At 34.5% G+C, this 23,245-nt stretch overlaps 3 protein-coding genes across 3 annotated transcripts; all 3 read left to right on the top strand.

Moving 5' to 3' along the window:
- Positions 1-5,657, top strand: LOC105960498 (homeobox-leucine zipper protein ANTHOCYANINLESS 2). The gene is made up of 9 exons (XM_088812921.1): positions 1-1,061; positions 1,151-1,368; positions 1,478-1,595; positions 1,681-2,328; positions 2,508-2,609; positions 2,702-2,917; positions 3,815-3,989; positions 4,116-4,483; positions 4,984-5,657. The coding sequence occupies exons 1-9, from the start codon at positions 816-818 to the stop codon at positions 5,317-5,319; spliced, it is 2,427 nt and encodes an 808-aa protein (XP_088669047.1). The 5' UTR covers positions 1-815; the 3' UTR covers positions 5,320-5,657.
- Positions 5,658-13,138: 7,481 nt separating this feature from the next.
- LOC105960538 (shaggy-related protein kinase epsilon) lies at positions 13,139-17,050 on the top strand. The gene is made up of 13 exons (XM_012984724.2): positions 13,139-13,530; positions 14,211-14,450; positions 14,545-14,637; positions 14,763-14,822; positions 14,912-15,184; positions 15,274-15,348; positions 15,430-15,486; positions 15,580-15,720; positions 15,915-15,965; positions 16,072-16,167; positions 16,250-16,333; positions 16,495-16,597; positions 16,691-17,050. Exons 1-13 carry the CDS (start codon positions 13,471-13,473, stop codon positions 16,750-16,752), a joined length of 1,395 nt encoding a protein of 464 aa, XP_012840178.2. The 5' UTR covers positions 13,139-13,470; the 3' UTR covers positions 16,753-17,050.
- A 1,444-nt stretch (positions 17,051-18,494) lies between these two features.
- Positions 18,495-21,188, top strand: LOC105960499 (E3 ubiquitin-protein ligase At1g63170-like). The gene is made up of 5 exons (XM_012984687.2): positions 18,495-19,221; positions 19,766-19,885; positions 19,988-20,120; positions 20,317-20,481; positions 20,636-21,188. Exons 1-5 carry the CDS (start codon positions 18,653-18,655, stop codon positions 20,810-20,812), a joined length of 1,164 nt encoding a protein of 387 aa, XP_012840141.2. The 5' UTR covers positions 18,495-18,652; the 3' UTR covers positions 20,813-21,188.
- The last annotated feature ends 2,057 nt before the right edge of the window (positions 21,189-23,245 follow it).

The following is a 23,245-nucleotide window of genomic DNA, read 5'->3' as shown; positions in this document are numbered from 1 at the left end:
ATTTTTGTATATATCAGTGTGTGAACTGTGTGTAATCGAGAGTCAACCGACCCGACCCTTTTCTTTTTCTCTCTCTGTAATAATTTTATATTTTTGGTGCTATGTATATGTGGTCTTCGAAAACTCCACATAGTATTGCGGGTATTATCTTCTCTCTCTTCTCTTTCTCTCTCTAAAAGCAGCAGAATAAAATTCTCTCTCTTAAATTTTGTTTTTTGTTTTTCCAGCTTTTTGGCTTTTTAGGTAGCAAGTCAAGCATGCAGATATTGAGATAACAAGTGAAGTAAAGAAAAGAAAAAAAAAAAGAAAGCCCCCCCTCTGAAACTAGGGTTTTCATGTTCTTGTTGTTCACATTGGATGGAATAAAGATTGGATTTTTTTTAGTGAGAGAAAGTGGGTTTTTTTTCTTTTAGTTTAGGAGAGAGAAAGAGAGAGAGAGGGTTTGAGAACGAAGCGCAGAAGTTGCCTTCTTTCTCTTACTTTCTCTCACTACTGTAATTAAATTCGATTTAATTAAAAAAAACAATTTTGGAGAGGAAGCTGAGACATTTGGATTTTAGGCCTTGTGTCTCCTCTACCTCTCTCTCTCTCTCTCTAATTTTTTTTTTCTTAATCTGTGTGCAAAAATCATTGTATTTGTAACGTTTTTTGGAACAACTAAATCTTTGCTTTCTGACATATATACACACCACTATCATATATGTATATGTATATATATACATCTCTCTTCTGATATAATTGAGTCCGTGATCCAGCAATTTTTCTTAGTGGGGGGTTAAAAAGGAAGTTTTTTTTTCATCCATAGATATCATTTCATGAATTTTGGGGATTTTCTTGATAACAATTCTTGCGGCGGCGGAGGCGGTGGCGGTGGTGGTGGTGGTGGTGGTGGGAGAATCGTCGCCGGCGATTTACCTTACATAAACTATAACAAAAGCATTAGCGACGAAATCATTAGCAACAAAAACATGGCCGGTGGTGCAATTTCTCAGCCACGCCTTGTGCCTCACTCTCTCTCTACAAAACCAATGTTCACCTCACCTGGCCTCTCTCTTGCCCTTGTATGCATATATATTTTTATCTCTCTCTCTCTCTCTCTACTTTCTCTCTCTAGATAATTTTTTTTATGGGTTTGTGTGATTTTGGGCAGCAAACGGGTATGGAAGGACAAGGGGAAGTAAGGATCGAAGAAAACTATGAATCGAGCAACGTTAATGGAAGAAGAAGCAGAGAAGACGAACACGAGAGCAGATCTGGCAGTGACAACATGGACGGCGGCTCCGGCGACGATCTCGACGCCGCCGACAAACCGCCGAGGAAGAAAAGATACCACCGCCACACCCCTCAGCAAATCCAAGAACTCGAATCGTACGTCTTGTTTTTATTTTTTTCTTACTGCGTGTCTGTCTATATATATGTGTGTGTTTGTTGTCGGAATTTCTTGTGTAGTAATATTTTTTTTTTTTTTAAATTACAGTCTGTTCAAAGAGTGCCCACATCCAGATGAAAAACAAAGATTGGAGCTAAGCAAAAGGCTTTCTTTGGAGACGAGACAAGTGAAGTTTTGGTTCCAGAATCGAAGAACTCAGATGAAGGTGTGTCTGTGTGTTGATTGATTAGTGTTTTAGTGTGTGTGTGTGTTTTTGTGTGTTTTATTTTCTTGATTTGTGTGTGTTCCAGACGCAAATCGAGCGGCACGAAAACTCGATTCTCCGGCAAGAGAACGACAAGCTCCGAGCGGAGAACATGTCGATAAGGGACGCTATGCGCAACCCCATCTGCACAAACTGCGGCGGTCCCGCCATGATCGGAGAAATCTCGATCGAGGAGCAGCACCTCCGAATCGAAAACGCCCGGCTGAAAGACGAGCTGGACCGCGTCTGCTCGCTCGCGGGCAAGTTCTTGGGTCGACCCGTTTCCTCAAACGGGCCGCCCATGCCCAATTCGAGCCTCGAACTCGGATTCTCCCTCCCGATGGGCCCACACGATTTTGTCAATAGCCCTTTGCCCGTAATGCAACCGAATAATAATAATAATAATAATCCAATTAAAGGAACAACGATTGAGAGGTCTTTGGAGAGATCTATGTATTTGGAGCTTGCTTTAGCTGCAATGGATGATTTAGTGAAAATGGCACAAACGGATGATCCGATTTGGATTAGGAGCAATATTGAAGGTGGGAGAGAAGTATTGAATCTTGAGGAATATTCTAGAAGCTTCTCTCCTTGTATTGGGATGAAACCTAATGGATTTGTTACCGAGGCATCGAGAGAAACGGGCATGGTTATTATCAACGGTTTAGCTCTCGTCGAAACTCTAATGGACTCGGTGAGTACTCTCCTATATAATAAGTTATAATTTGAAGTAAAGATTTGATTTTTATCGAGTTCTTGTTGTGATTTTACTACATTTTCGATTTCGGTAGTTAATTATAAGTGTAAAGATTTAGTTTTTATCGAGTTCTTGATTTTATTTATTTACTCAAATCATTTTTCAAATTTCGGTAGAACAAATGGGCAGAGATGTTTCCGTGTATAATCGCTAGAACCACTACGACAGACGTGATATCAAACGGTATGGGAGGAACAAGGAATGGTGCACTCCAACTGGTACTAAATATCTCATTTTATTTTATTTTATTTTTAATTTTTATTTTCTTCGGATTAAAAAAAATTATTCTTTTATTTCGATTTACAACTAGATGTACGCGGAGCTACAAGTTCTATCACCATTAGTGCCCGTTCGAGAGGTCAATTTCCTCCGGTTCTGCAAACAGCACGCAGAGGGTGTGTGGGCCGTAGTAGACGTATCAATCGACGCCATTCGCGAAAACTCCGGCGGCGCTCCAGCATATTCCGGCTGCCGGAGACTTCCCTCCGGCTGCGTCGTGCAGGATATGCCGAACGGCTATTCCAAGGTACACAACATTATTTTTTTGTTGGCTTGTTATACTTATTGCACACAGCTCACTACTCGCTTTCGTTTCTTTCCTTCGCATTTATTGATGCATCACAATAGTTGGTATACTTCACACTTTTGTGTTGCAACAATTAATAAGTTTGTTGAAGCAACCGCATGCACCTCTCGAATTTAGTTGAGTTCATTTAATTCACACAAAAAAAAAAATCAGCATAATTTTTTTTTTAATGTAAAAATCTTCGATTAGTCACGCAAAAGATGCTTTTCTCGTATTACGGTTAATATTATAACCGTGCACGGGGCGATCGAGGTTTAGTCGATCGATATAGATTAATATAATGGTATAGAAGACTCTATTACTTCCTGTATTCGCTCCTTGGGACACATTAATTTCATATCATTTAGATAATAGCTTAATCTTGTAATCATAAAATAAAAAATAAAAAAATAAAATAATACATTGGTTGTATAAAACAAGTATTTGATGTTTCTATTCCATTTTCTGATTCTGTCTTGATCCCCTCATATATATATATATATATTAATATATATCTATATAAATTTCATGACTGTATATTACCTGGTTTGTATTTCTTTATTCAATCAAGGACCTTTAGTCAAATTCACCTAGACTAGCAAATATTTTTTTATGTCACGTGACCAACCACACCCCACCTAACAAATCTTGTACCCTAATATTTTATGTCTGAAAAGTTTGACTTAATCAAGTATTATTCAAATGTGAACCTTATTTGGACAAACATTAATTACATTTAGTTCAAGATTAGTGTTGGATTAATAGATAAACAACATGCAATGGTTTAAATTGGAACCACTAATAATTGATTATCGTTTTTGTTTTAATTAGTTACGACTCGAAAAATATAATGTGTAGGTTACGTGGGTGGAGCATGCGGAATACGACGAGAGTGTGGTTCACCACCTCTACCGCCAGCTCATCACCGCCGGTATGGGCTTCGGCGCTCAAAGGTGGGTCGCCACCCTCCAACGCCAATGCGAGTGCCTCGCCATTCTCATGTCCTCTGCGGCCCCCGCCCGCGATCACAACGGTAAAAATTAAAATAAATAAATAATAGTAATAAAGTTTTATTTCACTCGATACACGTGTATTTTGAAACCGAATTTGATTTATTATTTTTTTTAATTTGAGTGAAATTAATTTTTGAAACGTGTAGCAATAACGGCCGGGGGACGGAGGAGCATGTTGAAGTTAGCGCAACGCATGACGAACAACTTCTGCGCGGGGGTTTGCGCATCGACCGTCTACAAATGGAACAAACTCCACACGGATAACGTGGATGATGACGTACGGGTTATGACCCGTCAGAGTGTGGACGACCCGGGCGAGCCGCCGGGTATTGTTCTCAGTGCCGCCACCTCGGTGTGGCTTCCGGTCTCGCCGCAGAGACTGTTTGACTTCTTACGCAACGAGCATTTGAGGAGCGAGTGGGATATACTATCCAATGGTGGGCCCATGCAAGAGATGGCTCATATTGCTAAAGGGCAAGATCATGGCAATTGTGTTTCTCTACTACGTGCCAGTGTAAGTATATTTACTTTTTCACCCCTTTGCATGCATGCATGCTTGCTTAATTCTTCAATGTTTTTTTAAATTATATATATATATATAGAAAAAAAAATTAAATCACTAATTCATATTTTTTTTTCTTTTGATTTGTGTGAGAATTAATTACTGTTTCATATAAGTTGGAGATAATGAGGGTAAAATTGTAAATTGTAGTTAATGCATGATTAGGGTTTATGAAAATAAAGAAATGACGCATGTGACCCTCAGTCATTTTGCAGTTCAGTTCCAAAACCATATGATTAAATAGGACAAATGTGGAATTTGGAAGTACTCGTGTAAAAAAAATTAATAATATATAAATAAAAGTCAATTACATAGAATCTGTCAAAAAAAGTTTACGAGTCAGCCCCTGGGGGGTGGGGGCCCCCTTTTTGTAATTTTCGTAAAAAGTCGTTTCTCTTTCCTCAGAAAGTCTTGTCTCTCACATCGAGGGGTAATTTTGTAAAATTGGACAGGCAATGAACGCGAACCAGAGCAGCATGCTGATTCTACAGGAGACGTGCATCGACGCGTCTGGGTCGCTTGTGGTGTACGCGCCAGTCGATATACCTGCCATGCACGTGGTGATGAACGGTGGGGATTCGGCCTACGTGGCGCTGCTGCCTTCGGGATTCGCGATAGTTCCGGACGGGCCGGGTAGGGGTGGTGGGTCCATGCTGACGGTGGCGTTTCAGATATTGGTGAATAGTTTGCCTACGGCGAAGCTTACGGTGGAATCCGTGGAGACGGTTAATAATCTGATCTCGTGTACGGTTCAGAAAATCAAGGCCGCTCTTCAGTGTGAGAGCTGATGACGTGGCATTTATCTTTTTCTTTTTTTATTAATTTTTTTGTTGTTGTTGTAATGTGTGAAAAATGTATATCTACTTGTGGTACAAAAGACTGGTCAACTTATGGGGGTGGTGAGTCAAGAACGAACCTCACTGAAGACAAACCCTTGCGTGGTGGTGGGAGCTTTGTACGCCGCCGTGGTGGTGGTGGTGGTGGCGGTTCTTAGCACAAGGCAAGGGTGGTGGTTCGGGTATTGACTCATGTACCCCTAGAGTTGGCTCGAGTGGATAAAATGGGCACTTTTGTGTGTTTTTAATTATTATTCTTTTCTTTTTTAATGACAAGAATATTTTGTTAATTTTATCTTAAATTTGTAGCCATCATTTTTTTTTCTTCTTATTGCATGTCTAATTAAATCCAATACTTCAAAAAATATAGTTGTGTTATGGTAGTTATGTACTAGATTTCGCATTTGGCTCTTGATCTACACAAACTAATGTTGGTGTGTATATATGATTGATAAAGATTTATCGGAAGTATTTTACCGGGTGTAACATTATATTAAGAGATCTAATATGAGATAGTATTACGACTTTCTTAAATTCTCTTCTTGAGATTAAAATTTTCAATCTTAATATAATCTAAGATAATAATTTGGTTATATTTAATGATTAAATAAAAATAAAGAGTAGAAAATTACCAATAATTTCTGATATTATTTATAAATATTTAGACCCTGGGGGGTGGTGGCAGGAGGGGGAGGTGGGGTAGAGGTGGTGGGGGGGGGGGGGGGTGGTGGGTTGGCGGTGAAATGCATTAAATGAGTGGGCAGAAAATGCAGGGTAGAAGGGGGTTGCATGCATTAAATGCATGTCTTCGGCGTATGACTTCATTTTACGTCCCGTGCTCGGCGCGTGTATCCCGTGCTTATTTTATTTTATTTTATCCCTCAAAAAAGATAAATTTTTTGTTACTAATTTATTAATCTAGTATTTTTGGTCATTTCCGTCTATTTATCATTATTCCGTCTGTTAAGTAGGTGACGAGCACACACTTGATTATGTTAGTTTTAACGGAAAATTGACGGAAATAACTAAAAATATTGAGTTGTTGAAACATGAGGGATTAAATATGTTTTTTGTAAACATGATGGACTAAATGTGAAATCGGTGCAAATTGAGGGATGCAAACTGTATTTTTTCATTATATAATTATATACTAATAATATTTGAATATAATTCAACTCGGATTCTAATACATATTCAATTTTAAATTTTTAATTAGAAATTTTGAACTTTGGAACGAAAAATATTGTTCCAAAATCGTTTTTTTTTGTTTGAATCAGCGAAAATCGTAAATTTCGTTCCAATTTTAACGCATAATTTAGGGAAAAGGGATATATTATGTGTAGATGTTAATTTTATGAATTTAAATTTTTATATGTAATACACCTATTTATTTTTGTTAGTGGGCTCCATAAAATTGATTTGCATAGATATGGGTAAAACACAATAACAAGAAACATTGAGAAATGGGCTTGGCTTTCCTTTCAGAGCTAAGTTCTGTATACAATAAGCCATGATTTTATTCTGGAATTATTATTGTTTTGTCAGTGTTTGATAAAATGCCTGAGAGAGAAAAATATATTTATTTATTTAAAAAAAAATTCAAAAAAAAAAAAAAAGGACAAAGGGTATATTGGGAAAAGTTTGCACGTTGTATGTTTGTAAGAAATTCTTTGAATTTGTCTAAAGATGGTGAAATTTCATTTTCAATTGCTTCTATTCCCCATCCCTCCTTGTACACTGTCTTTTCATTACAATAGTATATATATATTGCAGGGACCATTGAATAATTAATCATCTTTGTTTGGCACACTCACTGCGTGTACTTTTTTGTCACCAACTATGTGTAAATTCAAGAACTAAAGAAAAAGATTATTGAGAATAATTGTTGAATGTCTAAAGTAGAAGTGTTAAAAAGCTTATTTGATTTTGTGACGAGTTTTGATTCAATTAAGCATAAGTCGAGTTCGAGTACGTAGTTTGATATCTTTAATATACATAATTGGTTATTTGTTTTCTAACCGAGCCAAACTTTATAACTTATCGAACGCAAGTATATTTTCGAACTTCATTTGTTAGGTTAACGCGTCGATTTCAAATGACCTTTTAACGAGTGGCCTCTAATTGAAGAAATTTCGTTTAAATTTCCACTTGTAAAAGTACATCTATTTTTGAATATGGGCTTTTGTTATTCAAATTCAATCACATGCAAGTGGGCTCCATGCAATACATCTTATTTGTCAAAGTCCACATCCAAACTTTCATCAATTAAAAACCTATGGGGGCCGGTTTTGAAAACTAGATTTTTAATAATAATAATAATAATAATAATAATAATAATAATAATAATAATAATAATAATAATAATATAATAATAATAATAATAATAATAATAATAATTATTATAATAATAATAATAATAATAATAATAATAATAATAATAATAATATAATAATAATAATATATTATTATTATTATTATTATTATTATTATTATTATTATTATTATTATTATTATTATTATTATTATTATTATTATTATTATTATTATTATTATTATTATTATTATTATTATTATTATTATTATTATTATTATCATCGAAATTGGATTTTTTTGGATCGAAATCGGAGTGAATCAAATATTCAACGGTTTTCAACGGTTTTATTCCATAGTGATGCTTGTCGTAAACATATATACTAATAGCGCACGAGTCTTCATCTCCAAGTAAATTGGAAATGCATGAGGTTATTTAATTTGCCACGTACCAGTGTTAACCGAGATTTATAACTCAAACGTCTTGTGATAGTCCGTTCGTCGTGTGATGGTCCCGCTTCTTTAGTGATGGTTCGCTCGTCTTGGAATAGTTCAAATGTCGAGTGAGTTTCCATGCATCTTGTGGTAATCCTCGTGTCTAGCAACAATCCATGCGCAAACCTACAAGACAATACAAATACTAGGTGACTCGTCGAGCTAGGGTTTCCCCGGCTATTACCCTCCGACGCTCGAGTCAGCAACCGATCGATTATCTAATTTGCATAGTGAAAGTTCTTAGAAGGCACAAGAATCACTTAAAATTATTTCAACAACACTTCAAATGAGTGTAGAGATTCTCATCTTTGTGTTCTTTGAGCCCAATTTTATTATTTAAATCCTTTTTTGATATGGGCCGGACTTCTATGATATGGGCTTGGGCTATAAACTCACGCAGTTGTTCGATTCTTTGACTAACGATTATAATATTTTAAGATTGGAAGTATAAGCAATTGGGCTTTCAATTTGATGGGTTTCGGGTCAATGGTCTGGTTAACCGAAATCGGGTCAACACAAACCGGAACCGGGTAGTTAGACACGGCCATGGGCCGGTTCGGGCCGGTTCACTCCGATTCGCGGTTCACTTTTTCCGGAACCGGAACCGGTCTGTACTACACACGGTTCGGCGAGCTGGGCCGGCCTGCCGGTTCACTCCGGTTCCGGGACTATCCGGGCCGGCCCGGAAATTTATATATATATATATATATTTTTAAATACTTGATGGATAAATAAATTAAAATAATTACTTTTAAATAGAAGAAAAAAACAAAAGGAAATAAATAAAATGACTTGAATTTAATTTTATAGGAAAAGATGAGGGAGGAGGATTCAATAAAGAACAAATAACGGCCGGTTCACTGGGCCGATTCAGCTTTTTTAATTTTTTCTTAAATTCGGGTGAACTGCCGGGCCGGCCTGGCGGTTCACGGTTCACCTATTTCTAGAACCGGGCCCGGCCTGAGGTACACGGACCGGTTCACCAGGTCAACAGCCCGGTCCGGTTCTTCAACGGGCCGGTTCCGGCCCGCAAATCGACTCGTGGCCATGTCTACTAGTAATAAGGTTCGGTTCATAAAAATGTTGGACATGAACCGGTAGTTCATCGAAAATTTAAAAAAACATAATTAAATAATATTTAAAATTTGAAATGATTGCTTAAAATTCGCAGATATGTCTGAATAATCGATTATGATTTATAACAAGTTCTTGAATTACTGGATTATTATTATTATTATTATACTAATAAATCGGTACTTTTGGAAAATGCAGGTTAATCCACACACACACCAGCTCAAGATTTGTGATTTCGGAAGTGCAAAAGTGTTGGTATGCTATATATATTTTTCTACAAAAATATTTTTTTAAATTAAAGTTATTGAAAATTTCTACGACCGAGAAATTAAATTTATGTTTTTTTCTTCTATAGATACCCGGTGAACCAAATATATCGTACATTTGCTCGAGGTATTATAGAGCACCGGAATTGATATTTGGAGCCACCGAATATACAACTGCAATTGATTTGTGGTCATGAGCTACTTATGGGCCATGTATAAAATAAATACATACATACATGCACATACATACATACACACACATACTGGTGGGGCCGTGATAGTGTGCTCTTTTTCTGCAGGAGCATTGGTCCATCCATCTAGATGTTGAGGTTCGAGTTTTTTACGCAGCTAAACAACAAATCCAATCTGTCGTCTGCTGATTTTTTTTTGTTTTTTTTGGTTTGAAATATTAGATAAGCAAATACTTGTTAGTTTTCAATAATGCTCTTCTGAATTTTCTGAGTTTTATTAAAACAGTGTGTTTTTAGCAGTTATGCATGATTTAGTTCTTCCTATTAATTCGGCTCCAATTCATTTCTTATATGGGTTCAAATTAGACCGGATGGTCTGTTTTAATAGGAAAATCGAATGACATAGGATGATTGACACGTGGATATATAGTTTAAATAAAAATATAATTATGATTCTAATAATTGGAAAAAGAAAAAAAGAAAAAGAAAAAAGAAAACTCAGCATAACCCGTAATTCCTCTAACCCTAATTATAATATCGTGATTTATTAAGCGTTAAGACTTAAGGGTGCCACATGTCAAAAAATTAGTGAAATCCGATTTATATTAAATATCAGTTGATCCGCTCAGAATTTAATCTCTTCTTATATTGTGATTAACAACGTACATTTTTCCTCATAACATATATTAATATTCAAATTAAAATAATTCATTTTTTTATTAATTAATAGGAATAAATTTATTAACAGGAATAAGTTTTTTTTTTAGTAAATAGGAATAAATACATTAATAGGAATAAGTTTGCTTATTGGAAAAAAAAAGTAATACGGAATAATTTTTTTTTTTCAATATACCTACTCGGTTCAATTTTCCGTCCAAATGGAAGCTACTGGTTCACAAACTCCGATGCCGTGCGAATATTGAACCCGACCGATAGTTCATTGGCCAGCGACGAAGAATCGGATTTTGAAAATCGCATGGTACGGCTCCGAATTCCGCGGTGTGGCTGCTTCTTTCCTCCGGTGCTTTCGCAAAGCTCTCCGTTGATTCCTAGTTTGTTACAGGTAAAAAACTAGGTATTGTTTGATGTGTGAGATAATTGCAACTGAACTATTGTTTGAAGGAGTAATTGATGTTGGAATTGGTAGTAATTTTTAAGTTGTTTATTTGGCTGCAAATCAATTGTGGGAAAAAAAGTCTTATTTTGCAAATCTGTAGGAAATATGGCACTTGACCCTCATGAAGAGGACTGTGTGTGTGATTATTTGTGGATCTACGGTCAAATAATAAGTTGAAGATATTAGCGAGGGGTTGAAAATGATGCAGGTTTGCCATATATGCTTACGGGGCCCCACCATCGGAGCCCAAATATCGATGCTTCCGCCATGCGGGGCATTCCTTTCATGCACATTGCGTTGCTCTGCGTAGTATGCCCTTCGTGCTTCTCGGATAGAACATTCCATCAAATCTAAGGATACGATGTGGTTTTGTTTTGTCATTTCGATATTGCATTTTCATCTCGATTCATAGATGTTTATCGTTTAAAATTTAGGTCAAATTACGGCTACCCCTCCTTTTAAATATTTTTACATAAAATTTATTTAATTTGGTTATTTACTAAACCAAATCGTATATTTAGTTTGGTCCACTACTACATATGTAATATGGAATACTTCATTCTAGATTGACTTTCCACATTGAACTTTCAACTAATAATTTTGAACTTTTGGAAAAGAAAAAAACATTGAACTTTTTGGAAATTTCAATTAAAACAAATCAGAAAAAACAGGATTTTTGGAATTTAGAATGAAAACGCCTATGAAATTCAAAAATTCCATTTCAATCCCTTGTTGGTATGGGCCGGGCTTCTATGATGTGGGCTTTATTGGCTTAAAAGTAGAATTCAAGATTGTAAGTATAAGCTATTGGGCTTTCAATTTGATACATATATGTAAATTATAATTATAAATAATATATTTTATAATTATTATGACAACTCTTATAGTCATCTTAACTTATACTTTAAATAATTTATCCAACAATTTAGTCTTTATAAATTATTATTTCTAACTAACTTTTCTTATAATACACGAGTTAAAAATGAGTCAACTTGCTAAACGTTTCAAATGCTCATTCAAATACGGCATAAATTCCTATTGACTATTTTTTATTTAATTTTTCATTTAAAATGATAGACGCCCTCACGCCTGCCAAGTTTGATTTACGCGTGTTGTTTAAGATTTTTACGGTTAAAACTTTTGACATTTTTTTGACGCAAATAAAACACTTTACTCATTTTACTTTCGATTGCATCGATTGGCTACTGTACACTACTAAAATTGACCTAATATGGTCATCGACTTTAGTTTTTTCAGAATCTTGACACCGTTAAATTGAGGCTGAAAAATTACAAAAATGCCCATATATTGTAGATTTCAATCGCGCAAATTTGCATGGAACCCTCGTTAGAGATCTCTCATTTCTTACGAATTTGTCCGTTCTTTACCTCAACGATCACAAATTTACGACATTATTCCTTTATCCTTTTATCCTTTAGTCGCCGGGAGCTCCTCTCAACTTCTCCATTTAACAAAGTCTAGTTTAACTTTGCGTGTTGCAATAGTTTGTCGAGCGCCAATTCTCAACCAAAGAGTTACACAATGGAATTAAAGGGGAGAAGTTGTGGGCACTTTTGTAAATTTTCGGCCTTATCAAACTGTGTAAAGTCAAAAGTCGGAGATTAATGACAATTGCCAATAATTACGTATAGAAACTTTTACAAGTTATGAGGGATAAATCGATACAATCGAAAAGTATAAGAGGTAAACCATTCCCAACTAAGAGTAAAAGTCATTAATCGAAACTTCAAATTTGTAATAAAAATTACTATTTAAAAAAAATTGAATTCTAAAACTTTAATATTAATTCAAGGGCAAATTACGGCCACCCCATAGTTATGGTCAAATTACGAAAATCTCGCTCATGTTTGGGTAATTACAGTCACCCCTCAACTATGTATTATCTTACGAAAAGACCCCTTAGGGATGTTAATTCGGTAACACCGAATCGAAATTTCGGCACGCCAAAATTTCATACCATTTACCTAACTGAATTTACGATTTGGTTTGATAAATAACCGAATTACATAAATTCAATGTAAAATGAGGGTGACCGCAATTACTCAAATAAGAGGGGTCCTTTCGTAATTTAGCAATTGTCGGGGCTTGCCGTAATTTCCTAAATTCGAAAAAACCGTTAGTCAAACACGAATTTAACGAATCAATCAATAAAACCAAACGGAACGCAATCCCGCACTGGTCGTTCCGCATCGGAACACTCTCCACCGTCCGATGAAGATGATGAGTAATCGACGGTGGACAATTAAAGTCTGACCGCAGTAACAGATAAAGAAAAAAATATGGTCGGAACGAACAATGATTACCTTTGCAGCTTTGACTGGCTGAAAAATAATATACTAATTTAAAACAAAAATAAAATAGAAAAAAAGAATTGCTGTCTGAAAGAGAAGAAAACTGTCTGCCTATCCTATATTTACTGTTTATTATTTATATTTATTTCATTTTGTTTTTCTGTATTCACACGCTCTCTCTCTCTCTCTTCCCTCTCTCTCTTTGTTGTTTCTGTTTCAAACGCAGAGAAGAGAGAGAAAGAGAGAAGAAAAAAAAAAGCAGAAGCGGATTCTGATTTTGATTTTGATTTTGATTTTGATTTTGATTTTTGATTTCGATTGTGGGTTGTTTGGCGAAGATGAATATGATGCGTCGGTTGAAGAGCATTGCTTCTGGTCGCTCCTCCGTTTCAGATCCTGTAAATATTCTTTAAAAATTCATTCTTTTAATTTTTTTTTTTGGTCTGTCTCTTCGTATAATCATGAATTTGGTGAATAATTTTTGTTTGTATGAATGAGAAATGCATGATTATTGATTGTTCTCAGCTGCGTTTTCCTTGGAATCGCGTATAATTGTCGATTTTATTTTAATCATGCGGAGATTGTGCTGTAAAGATTGAATTTTTATGGTGTACTATTGTTGTTTTGACATATGGTAACGTGTGGACTTTGTCTGAAAAACTGAAAATATTGATGAACAGAACGAAAACTTCTTGTTTCTCTCTCTCTCTCTCTCTCTCTCTCTCTCTCTCTCTCTCTCTCTCTCTCTCTCTCTCTCTCTCTCTCTCTCTCTCTCTCTCTCTCTCTCTCTCTCTCTCTCTCTCTCTCTCTCTCTCTCTCTCTCTCTCTCTCTCTCTCTCTCTCTCTCTCTCTCTCATCCTGTTTTAAACATGCTCTCTCATCCTGTTTTAAACATGTGAGTAATTTTAGGACATTAGTATGTGTGTCATGTTTCTCCATCTGTTAATTCACACATTACTATGTGAACAACGATTGTCTAATTCATTTAATTTTTTAAATTCTCCAAGAAATTCAAATGCGATAAAAATAACTAATATCTAATCATCCATCTTCTAAAGCTCGATCGATCTTTTGTTAGGGCGGAGATTCTACCATCAAACGGGTGAAAGTGGAGCAAGAACTAGATCAAAGGCTTCCATACGAAATCGAGACACGACTAAATCACACACAATCTAACTCATCGAAAAACGTTGCAAACAAATATAATAACGCACACAACAAACCCGAGAAATCTAGCTATAACGAGCAACTTCCAAAAGAAATGCACCAAATGAAGCTTAAAGACAATAAAACCGATAACCACGACGAGAATTTCAAGGTTTCAATTCACATTTATTGTTATACATATATATATTTTAATCGACTATTTTAAAATACTCGGTAAAATTTTTAATCTGAAATTTCTATTACAGGATATGGAAGCATCTGTTGTTAGTGGAAACGGAACAGAAACCGGTCAAATAATCGTTACTTCGGTTGGTGGCAAAGACGGACAACCTAAACAGGTACCCTTTATTTTATTTTATTTATTTACCTCGTCCGAAAAAAAATTCCACCGTTTATTGTTTTCCGAAATAATTTTCGTATACCATAATTTACTTTCTTTTTTTTTTTTTTTTTGTTTCTTCAGACAATGTCGTATATGGCAGAGCGAGTTGTAGGCACCGGTTCTTTCGGAGTTGTATATCAGGTATTTTCTCGAAGAAAATGATACGCGGCCCTTATTTAATTTTGCGTTATTTATGTATTAATTAATTAATTTTTTCGTTGTTGTTGTAGGCGAAATGTCTTGAAACCGGGGATTCGGTAGCGATAAAGAAAGTGCTGCAAGATCGAAGATATAAAAATCGAGAACTGCAGATAATGCGATTGCTTAACCATATCAACGTTGTTCAGTTGAAGCATTCTTTCTATTCGACTACAGACAAGAACGATGTTTACCTTAATCTTGTCCTGGAATACGTGTCCGAAACTGTTTATCGTGCTTCGAGGCATTACAGCAAAGTCAATCAGTACATGCCCGTTTTCTACGTGCAGCTATATATATATCAGGTACATTATCAATTTTTTTGTTTTTGTTTTTATGTATATATCTTAGTTCTTAATATTGAAAATTTGAAATTATTGCTTAAAATTCGCAGATATGTCGAGCGCTGAATTATATTCATAGAGTTGTTGGTATCTGTCACCGTGACATTAAACCACAGAATCTACTGGTATAATTTATATTTTATTTTTTAGTTTATTATTAATTTCTTATTATTATACGATTAAATCGAGAGTTTCGGCAACTGCAGGTTAATCCACACACCCACCAGCTCAAGATTTGTGATTTCGGAAGTGCAAAAGTATTGGTATGTTACATTTTTCTACAAATTTTTTTTTTTTAAATTGAAGTTGTGAAAATTTGTATGATTGAGAAATTAAATCTCCGTTTTTTTTAATAGGTACCCGGTGAACCAAATATATCGTACATTTGCTCGAGATATTATAGAGCACCGGAATTAATATTTGGAGCCACCGAATATACGACTGCAATCGATTTGTGGTCAGCTGGTTGTGTTATGGCTGAGCTACTTATGGGTCAGGTATAAAATACATACATACATACATACATACATACATACATACAATACATATATATATATATATATATATATATATATATATATATATATATATATATATATATATATATATATATATATATATATATATATATATATATATATACATATTTTTTTTTTTTGGATTTGTACCTTAATTGAACATGTTTTTACAGCCTCTATTTCCTGGGGAGAGCAGTGTTGATCAGCTAGTTGAAATAATTAAGGTACTGTTTAATACTAATTATCGATTTATCTAACATTTTTAACTTTTATTTTATTTATTTATTAATTTTTTATTTCACTCATTTCCGTTTTTCGCTTGCGAATTAGGTTTTGGGGACGCCAACTAGGGAGGAAATCAAATGCATGAATCCAAATTATACTGATTTTAAATTTCCTCAGATTAAAGCTCACCCTTGGCACAAGGTTTGTCGATTTACGGTTTATATCATCGAAAATAAAAATAAGTAAAAAAAATTAAAAAAAAATGGTGTTAAATTATTTTCAGGTACTTCATAGGACAATGCCACCCGAGGCAATGGATTTAGTGTCGAGGCTGCTTCAATACTCGCCAACTCTACGTTTCACCGCTGTATGTAACTTTCGTTTTTCAAGAATTCATTTTTTGCAATATGCCCTCCAAATTCTCGATTAATTCACTATGAAAAAAAATACTAGAATTTCGAGAAGTGGTGGGGGTCATGGCCCCCCTTAAAAAAAAAATCTTGATTATTTTTTCGTCTATTTGTATAGTTGGAGGCTTGTGCACACCCGTTTTTCGATTCCCTCAGAGAACCTAACGCATGCTTACCCAATGGGCGAGCCTTACCTCCTCTCTTCGATTTTTCGCCCGAGGGTGAGTTTTTATATTATATTATTTTTTTTTATTTTTTTTGGTATAAACTAGATTATATTTTCTTCGATTGTACCCTAATGTTTCGTCTTGCAGAATTGGCTGGTGCACCTTCGGAGCTGATACAACGCCTCATTCCGGAACATTCCAAGAAGTGAATCTTGAATTAGTAGTTTATTATATCGTTTGACCTATTATACGAGTTTATTGACCGGTTTTAAAGCGAGCAAGCCCGTTTGAAACGGAACGCTAAGCCACGATTTTGTTGTGAAGTAAATATTGGATATGATTTCTAATGGTATTATACATACATGTTTGTAACAAGAATTTGGTGTAGTGTGATAGAATTATAGGTATGTTAATAGAGTTAGTTAGTTAGTTAACTTTATAAGTTTGTTTTCCTTGTTATCAACTTCTTTTCCGAAAAAGAAATTGATTTTCCATTTTGTTTGTTTACTTCTTTCTATTTTTTTAATTTAAACACACTTTTGTTTTAAAATTTATTTTTAATGTTGTCCTAGAAAATAAATTACATATATATATATATATATATATATATATATATTCTACATTGAAATGGTTACAAATAAATAATGGTATATCACTACCATTTAGTTCATACATAAATCTCAATTATTTACACATTGACTAGTGTAACTTGTATTTAATCAAAATATCTTATTATTGTTATATAAATATACTGAAATGCTAAATCTCACACTATTTTTACTAAATCATGCACATAACTAAAAATATTTTATCTCTCTAAAATCTTCTTTCTCCTTCCCATTCTTCTGTTTTTTTCCCTAACATTTTCATAAAATCACACACTAAAAACATTCTTAGCATTCCAAGTTCGAATTTGACAAAAATCTTCACATGTTCAAACTAAAATAAAGTTGGAATTCGAGGAAAAAAATCGAATTCATATGAATTTGAATAATTAAAAATGCTTAATGAATTGAATAAATATTAAATAAAACGGTTCATTTTTTATGATTATTCACGTAAAAAATAATGAATTTTGAGTGACTTGGATAAAATCATTTTAGAGAGAAGTTAGAGAAAATTTGAGTAGAGAGGGAATGTTTTTTTTTAATTTATATGTGGGATTAAGTAAATTTTAGTGTAGGATTTAGCACGCCCCACATAAAAATATCATATTGAATTGTGTATTTGAATCTCTCTCTATTTTATTAATTGTGTATTTGAATCTCTGTTTTTTTCGACCCCACAACAATGGAGAAACTTGTGCGTATGTGTGAAAATAATAACGGTTGTGTGTGTGTGTGTGTATGTGTGTGCGTGTATGTGAAAATAATAACAGTTGTGTGTGTGTGCGCGCGCGCAAAAGAGAGAGACGTATATGGGAAATAATGGCAGTATATAGCCCCAATATATGGAAAATATATTTTATATCTTTTAATTATAGATTAAATATATATTATTTCTTAGTTAGGGGTACAATGGTGATAATTAAGTTTTATTAATTAATAAAAATTGTTTTGTATTTATCTTAAAAGTGTAACATAAAATTGGAATCATTGTAACGACACCTGTGTAATGAGGGGGTTTTGTCAAATTATCCCTAGTAATATAGCACATTTTATTTATTTTCATTTGGTTCCTTATGTTTAAAAAAAATCAATAATTTTATTCTCTTCCGTTAATTTCACGTTAAAACTAGCAGAACGAAGCGTCAAGCGTGTGCCCATCACTGTCTCAACTAACGGCCTAACGGTAAATCGATGGAAATGACTAAAAATATTCAATTATTTAAACATGAGGGACCAAATGTGTTTTTTTGAACATGGGGACCAAATGTGAAATCTATGCAAACTTGAGGGGTAAAAACTGTAATTTACCCATTAAAAGTAAAGGGGCTACGTAGACAAAGTTCAAACCACCGGGGGTTAAGTGCCATTTTCCCAATTAATACAGGAAGTTTCTCTCTCACACACTCACACACGCACTTGATCAACCAATCAATCAAACATTCAACGCCCAATCCAACCAAGCAGCAGAAAACACTGTTCGCAGTCCTTCCATCGGAAAACCATGTCCTCCGGCGTCAACGCTCCCTCCCCCACCCCCGCCGTCGACACCACGCCGCTACTAGGCGACCAGATCTTCAGTGCCTTCCGCCGCCCCCGCTTCCTCCGCCGCCCTCCCAGTCTCCAAGGCGCCGCCCAATTCCTCCGCCGCGCCAGCAGCCGGAGCCGCGCCTTGAGAGAGCCGTCCGTCCGCGTCCGCGAAGCCGCCACCGAGCAAATTGAGGAGCGCCAGAGCGATTGGGCCTACTCCAAGCCGATAGTGATTCTAGACCTAGTCTGGAACCTCGCCTTCATCGTGGTCGCGATCTCCGTGATGATCATGAGCAAAACTGAACGGCCGTCCATGCCGTTGAGGCTGTGGATTGTCGGTTATGCCCTCCAGTGCGTTCTTCACGTAGTGTGCGTGTGCACGGAGTGTAGGAAGAGGTATTCGCAGCGGAATTCAGAAGGGGGTGAAAGAGTTCAGTTCCGGCACAGCCGGAATTACTCGAATTCCAGCTTGGGAAGTGATGACGTGGATAATGGGGATTACTTCTCCGATCACCGGCAAAGTGATGATGAAGATGAAAATAGGTATATATGATTCAACTTTTTTGCTTTTTAATTCTATTTTTTCTGCAATGCCAATAGTTGAACTGTCTTTATAGAACAGTAACACATATACTTTTTTAGCTATGATTTAAGGTATTTATTCCGGCGGATCTATTAGTTACTTGATTTATTTAGTCTGCGGCCCGTAAATGAATTGTAGATGTGAATATATGCTTGAATTAATCTAATCGAATTATTCTAAAATTTTGGTCAAAAGAGATTTTTCCGCAACAATTTCATGTTTGATGATGTAAATCGAGAGTCACTCGTAGATTGTTAGTTATTTGATTATCTCTAAATCAGAGAATGTAGATTTGTTTCGGTGGTGGTAATCTTTCTGCGATTCTGAAAATCTAAAACCACTAGTGCAATGAGTTTCACTAATCGTTTATTGGCATTATAAAGTTGAACAAGAGTACATTCATATCCCAGCTTTTCGATGTTTGTCTTATGAATGCCGTTTTTTTGTACTTTTGAACTAGTGAGTTTTATAATGATGTCGATAACTTGGTGATTTGTTCGGCAGTGTGACTAAACATCTGGAGTCTGCAAATACTATGTTCTCGTTCATTTGGTGGATAATCGGGTTCTATTGGGTATCTGCTGGTGGCCAAAGTTTGCCTACTGAATCACCTCAGCTTTACTGGTACGTATAAATATGTTATGTACACTGATTGTACTTCAATTTGAACATACGTTCTGTTTTCTAGTTACGTGCTTTCGTATTCTGATTTCATTTAATTTGCAGGCTTTGCATTACGTTTTTGGCATTTGATGTGTTCTTTGTCGTGATTTGTGTGGCTGTGGCTTGTCTCATTGGACTTGCTGTTTGCTGCTGTCTACCATGTATTATTGCAATCTTATACGCTGTTGCGGATCAGGTAGGTCGTATTAGAGATATAAATATTAATTAATTCATCACAATAAGGCTTTTCGTTAAGGTGAATCATTTAATATTTATATCTCCAACAAGAAAGAAAAACGGGACTTTGACAAAGATATACATGTATAGATTGCACACTAATTGCAATCTTATTTGATTTTGATTTTTCTACTTGATTGTCACTATTGTTACAGGAAGGAGCTACTAAGGAAGATATCGAGAGCCTACCTAGATACAAGTTTCAAAAAATCGGTGATTTCGAGAAGCAAAACGGCGAAATCCAAGGTTCATTTAGAGGAGTAATGACTGAATGCGACACCGACTCACCCACAGAGCATATTCTTCCTATAGAAGACGCTGTATGTCCCGTTTCACACTCTATAATACAATGCCTTCAAGATTTCTCTATTCATCGTTTTATACTTCAATTTTGTTTTCTCAGTTCACTACTTAAACAAAAATAGTTTCTTCGAACTCGGTACTTACTAAAATGTTCGTGCATTGGATTTGCAGGAATGCTGCATTTGCCTCTGCGCGTACGATGATGGAACAGAGCTGCGTGAGCTCCCCTGCAGCCACCATTTCCACTCTGCATGCATAGACAAGTGGCTGTACATAAACGCCACCTGTCCTCTCTGCAAGCTCAATATACTGAAAAACGGCAACCAAAGTGGCAGCGAAGAAGTATAACCGAACAAACAACCATCAATCAGCCTCGTTATATACCCGCTTTTGCATATTTTGGACAGTGGACCCCACAGTGAGCTTAAAAAACGGAACGGCTTCCCACTTGTCACTCGTTTGCCAGCCAACCATTCGTTCTTTCTCGTATATTCTGAATGTGTATGTTGTTATATAGTTAATGTGATTTTTTTCGTTTATTTGCCACGTGTAGGTAATTGTCGAGAGATGTGAAACTACTATATACGTGAACCGTTTTCGATTCCTTTAAAGTGTTACGTGGTGCATAGATAACTATAGAGCTCGTATATATATGGTGGAACAATGATGTATGCATTTGTGTTCATGACATTTTTTGGGACTTTGGATATACTTTTGTAAATCATTATGGTGTTTTTTACTTGCTTACTTTTTTTTTTTTTTTTCCTGTTACTGCACATTTAGCGATATATAATTTTAGTGGAAAAAATTATAATTAATAAAAAGGGTACCTTACAACCATCCCTGAGATATGGTCAATTTATGAAAAAATCTCTCTTGTTTGGATAATTACATTTATCCCTGAACTATGTTTTTTTCTTACACCTCCACCATTGTGGTGTCAAATTCAACATAATCATCTAGTTTTCGTGGAATGTGCTCTAGTTTATACTCGTTTTGTGTAAAAATACAGGTTCTGATGCACCATAATCTGATATTTACAAGCCAAAAAACACATATTATGATCATCTTGCTTCAAAATGTAGATTTTGAATGAGATAAAACGGGTACAAAAGTAATAATATTCCATATAATTTAATAGCATTCCACGTTTTCAAATATATTAATTTGTTAAACACTACAAATTTAAATCGGTTTTTTTTTTAGTTGATTTGTTATGGATTAAATCCGGACTATTAGACTATTGTTTGTTTTCAAATGTTACTTAATTCAAATTTTATATAATCATTTAATTGTATTTGTAACCTCTGGAAAAAAAAAGTAGTTGTAATATGTACATTAATTGTTTAACTATTTACTGATAAGGTCATACAATCATGGTTGACTATGAATATTGCGCCCCTATTTTTTTTGTTGTTCAAAATTTCCAACTTAAATTTAAAATTGCCTCAACTTTCAAGGAAATATAGATAAAAACTTAATAGTAATTTTTTTGTTAAGTTGGCCTCAACTTATGCGTACTTTGTTTCTATATTTACAAAATGGCCTCATCTTCTATAGACGGACAAAACCTATTGCCCTAAACTTACTTTAGTTGTGTTTACTACCATGACATTAATGATGGTGTGTATAAGGTAACTTGAATACCGAACTTCTTTAAATTGTATTTGTGTCTATATGTAAATCAAAAATATAGTTTTTTTTGTTTTCTAAAACATAAAACAAAACTAATTTATATAAATTATTTGTCTAAATAGTTACATAAGCATGTACATTGTGAATTGTAAAATATTAACGTCTATCTCTCATGGTATCTAAACATCCTAACAACTACTAGAATATAGTTTCATATGCTATATAATCACTCAGATTTGAGAAATTTCATTTCAATTGTAATATATACATTAGTTTTTGCAAGTTACAACTTCCAATATAAATTATTGTAATAAGAATACTATATGTGTTTGATGATGAAAATGTAAAAAGGGAATAAACTTAAAGCAAATACCTAATATAGAAAACAACTAAGCAATTGACTAATACATCTAATTAATTGGAGATGACACCTTAGCAATTGAACTCAACCTAATGAATTTGAAGATACACATAAGCAATGGGTATGACAAATGTCATTCATTCATGCATGCAATCATCTTTTTATATTATATGTAGATCAATTTCGATTTGAATCAAATATTATGTTCTTATTTGCTAACTCTTGCCATATTTGAATGGAATCAATTTCGATTTGTAAATATTTGTTTCTTAAAAGTGTAAATAATTTATAATATATATCCAATATGTAATTAAATTTGTTACTTATAGAGTATATAATATTTTCTAATAAATATTGAGTTTAAGTATTTCTAATAATATTTTCATATGCATTAGCATTAGCATTAGTCTATTAGTATTAATATTAGTATTAACATTAGCATATTAAGATTAGTATTAGCATGGCATTAGCATATTATTATTACCATTACCACATTAGTATTAGAATTAACATTAGAATTAGCATTAGTATATTAAAATTAACATTAAATTACCATTAGCATATTAGTATTAATATTAATATTAGTATTCGTATTAGTATTAGGATAAACATTAAGATTACGGTCAAGATTAATTTCGAGATGATGATTAGAATTAAGATCAGGATTATGATCATGATAATTATTAGGATTAGGATTATGATTAAAATTCAGATTAGGATGATAATCATGATTAGCATTGCCATTAGCCTTTTATGATTAGTATTAGTATTAGAAATATCATATT

The sequence above is a fragment of the Erythranthe guttata genome, chromosome 14, assembly GCF_056151865.1.
Source record: "Erythranthe guttata isolate IM_541 chromosome 14, IM_541, whole genome shotgun sequence".
NCBI classification, from domain to species: domain Eukaryota; kingdom Viridiplantae; phylum Streptophyta; class Magnoliopsida; order Lamiales; family Phrymaceae; genus Erythranthe; species Erythranthe guttata.
Note: the sequence above shows the minus strand (reverse complement) of the source record. Positions and strands in the feature narration are given on the sequence as shown.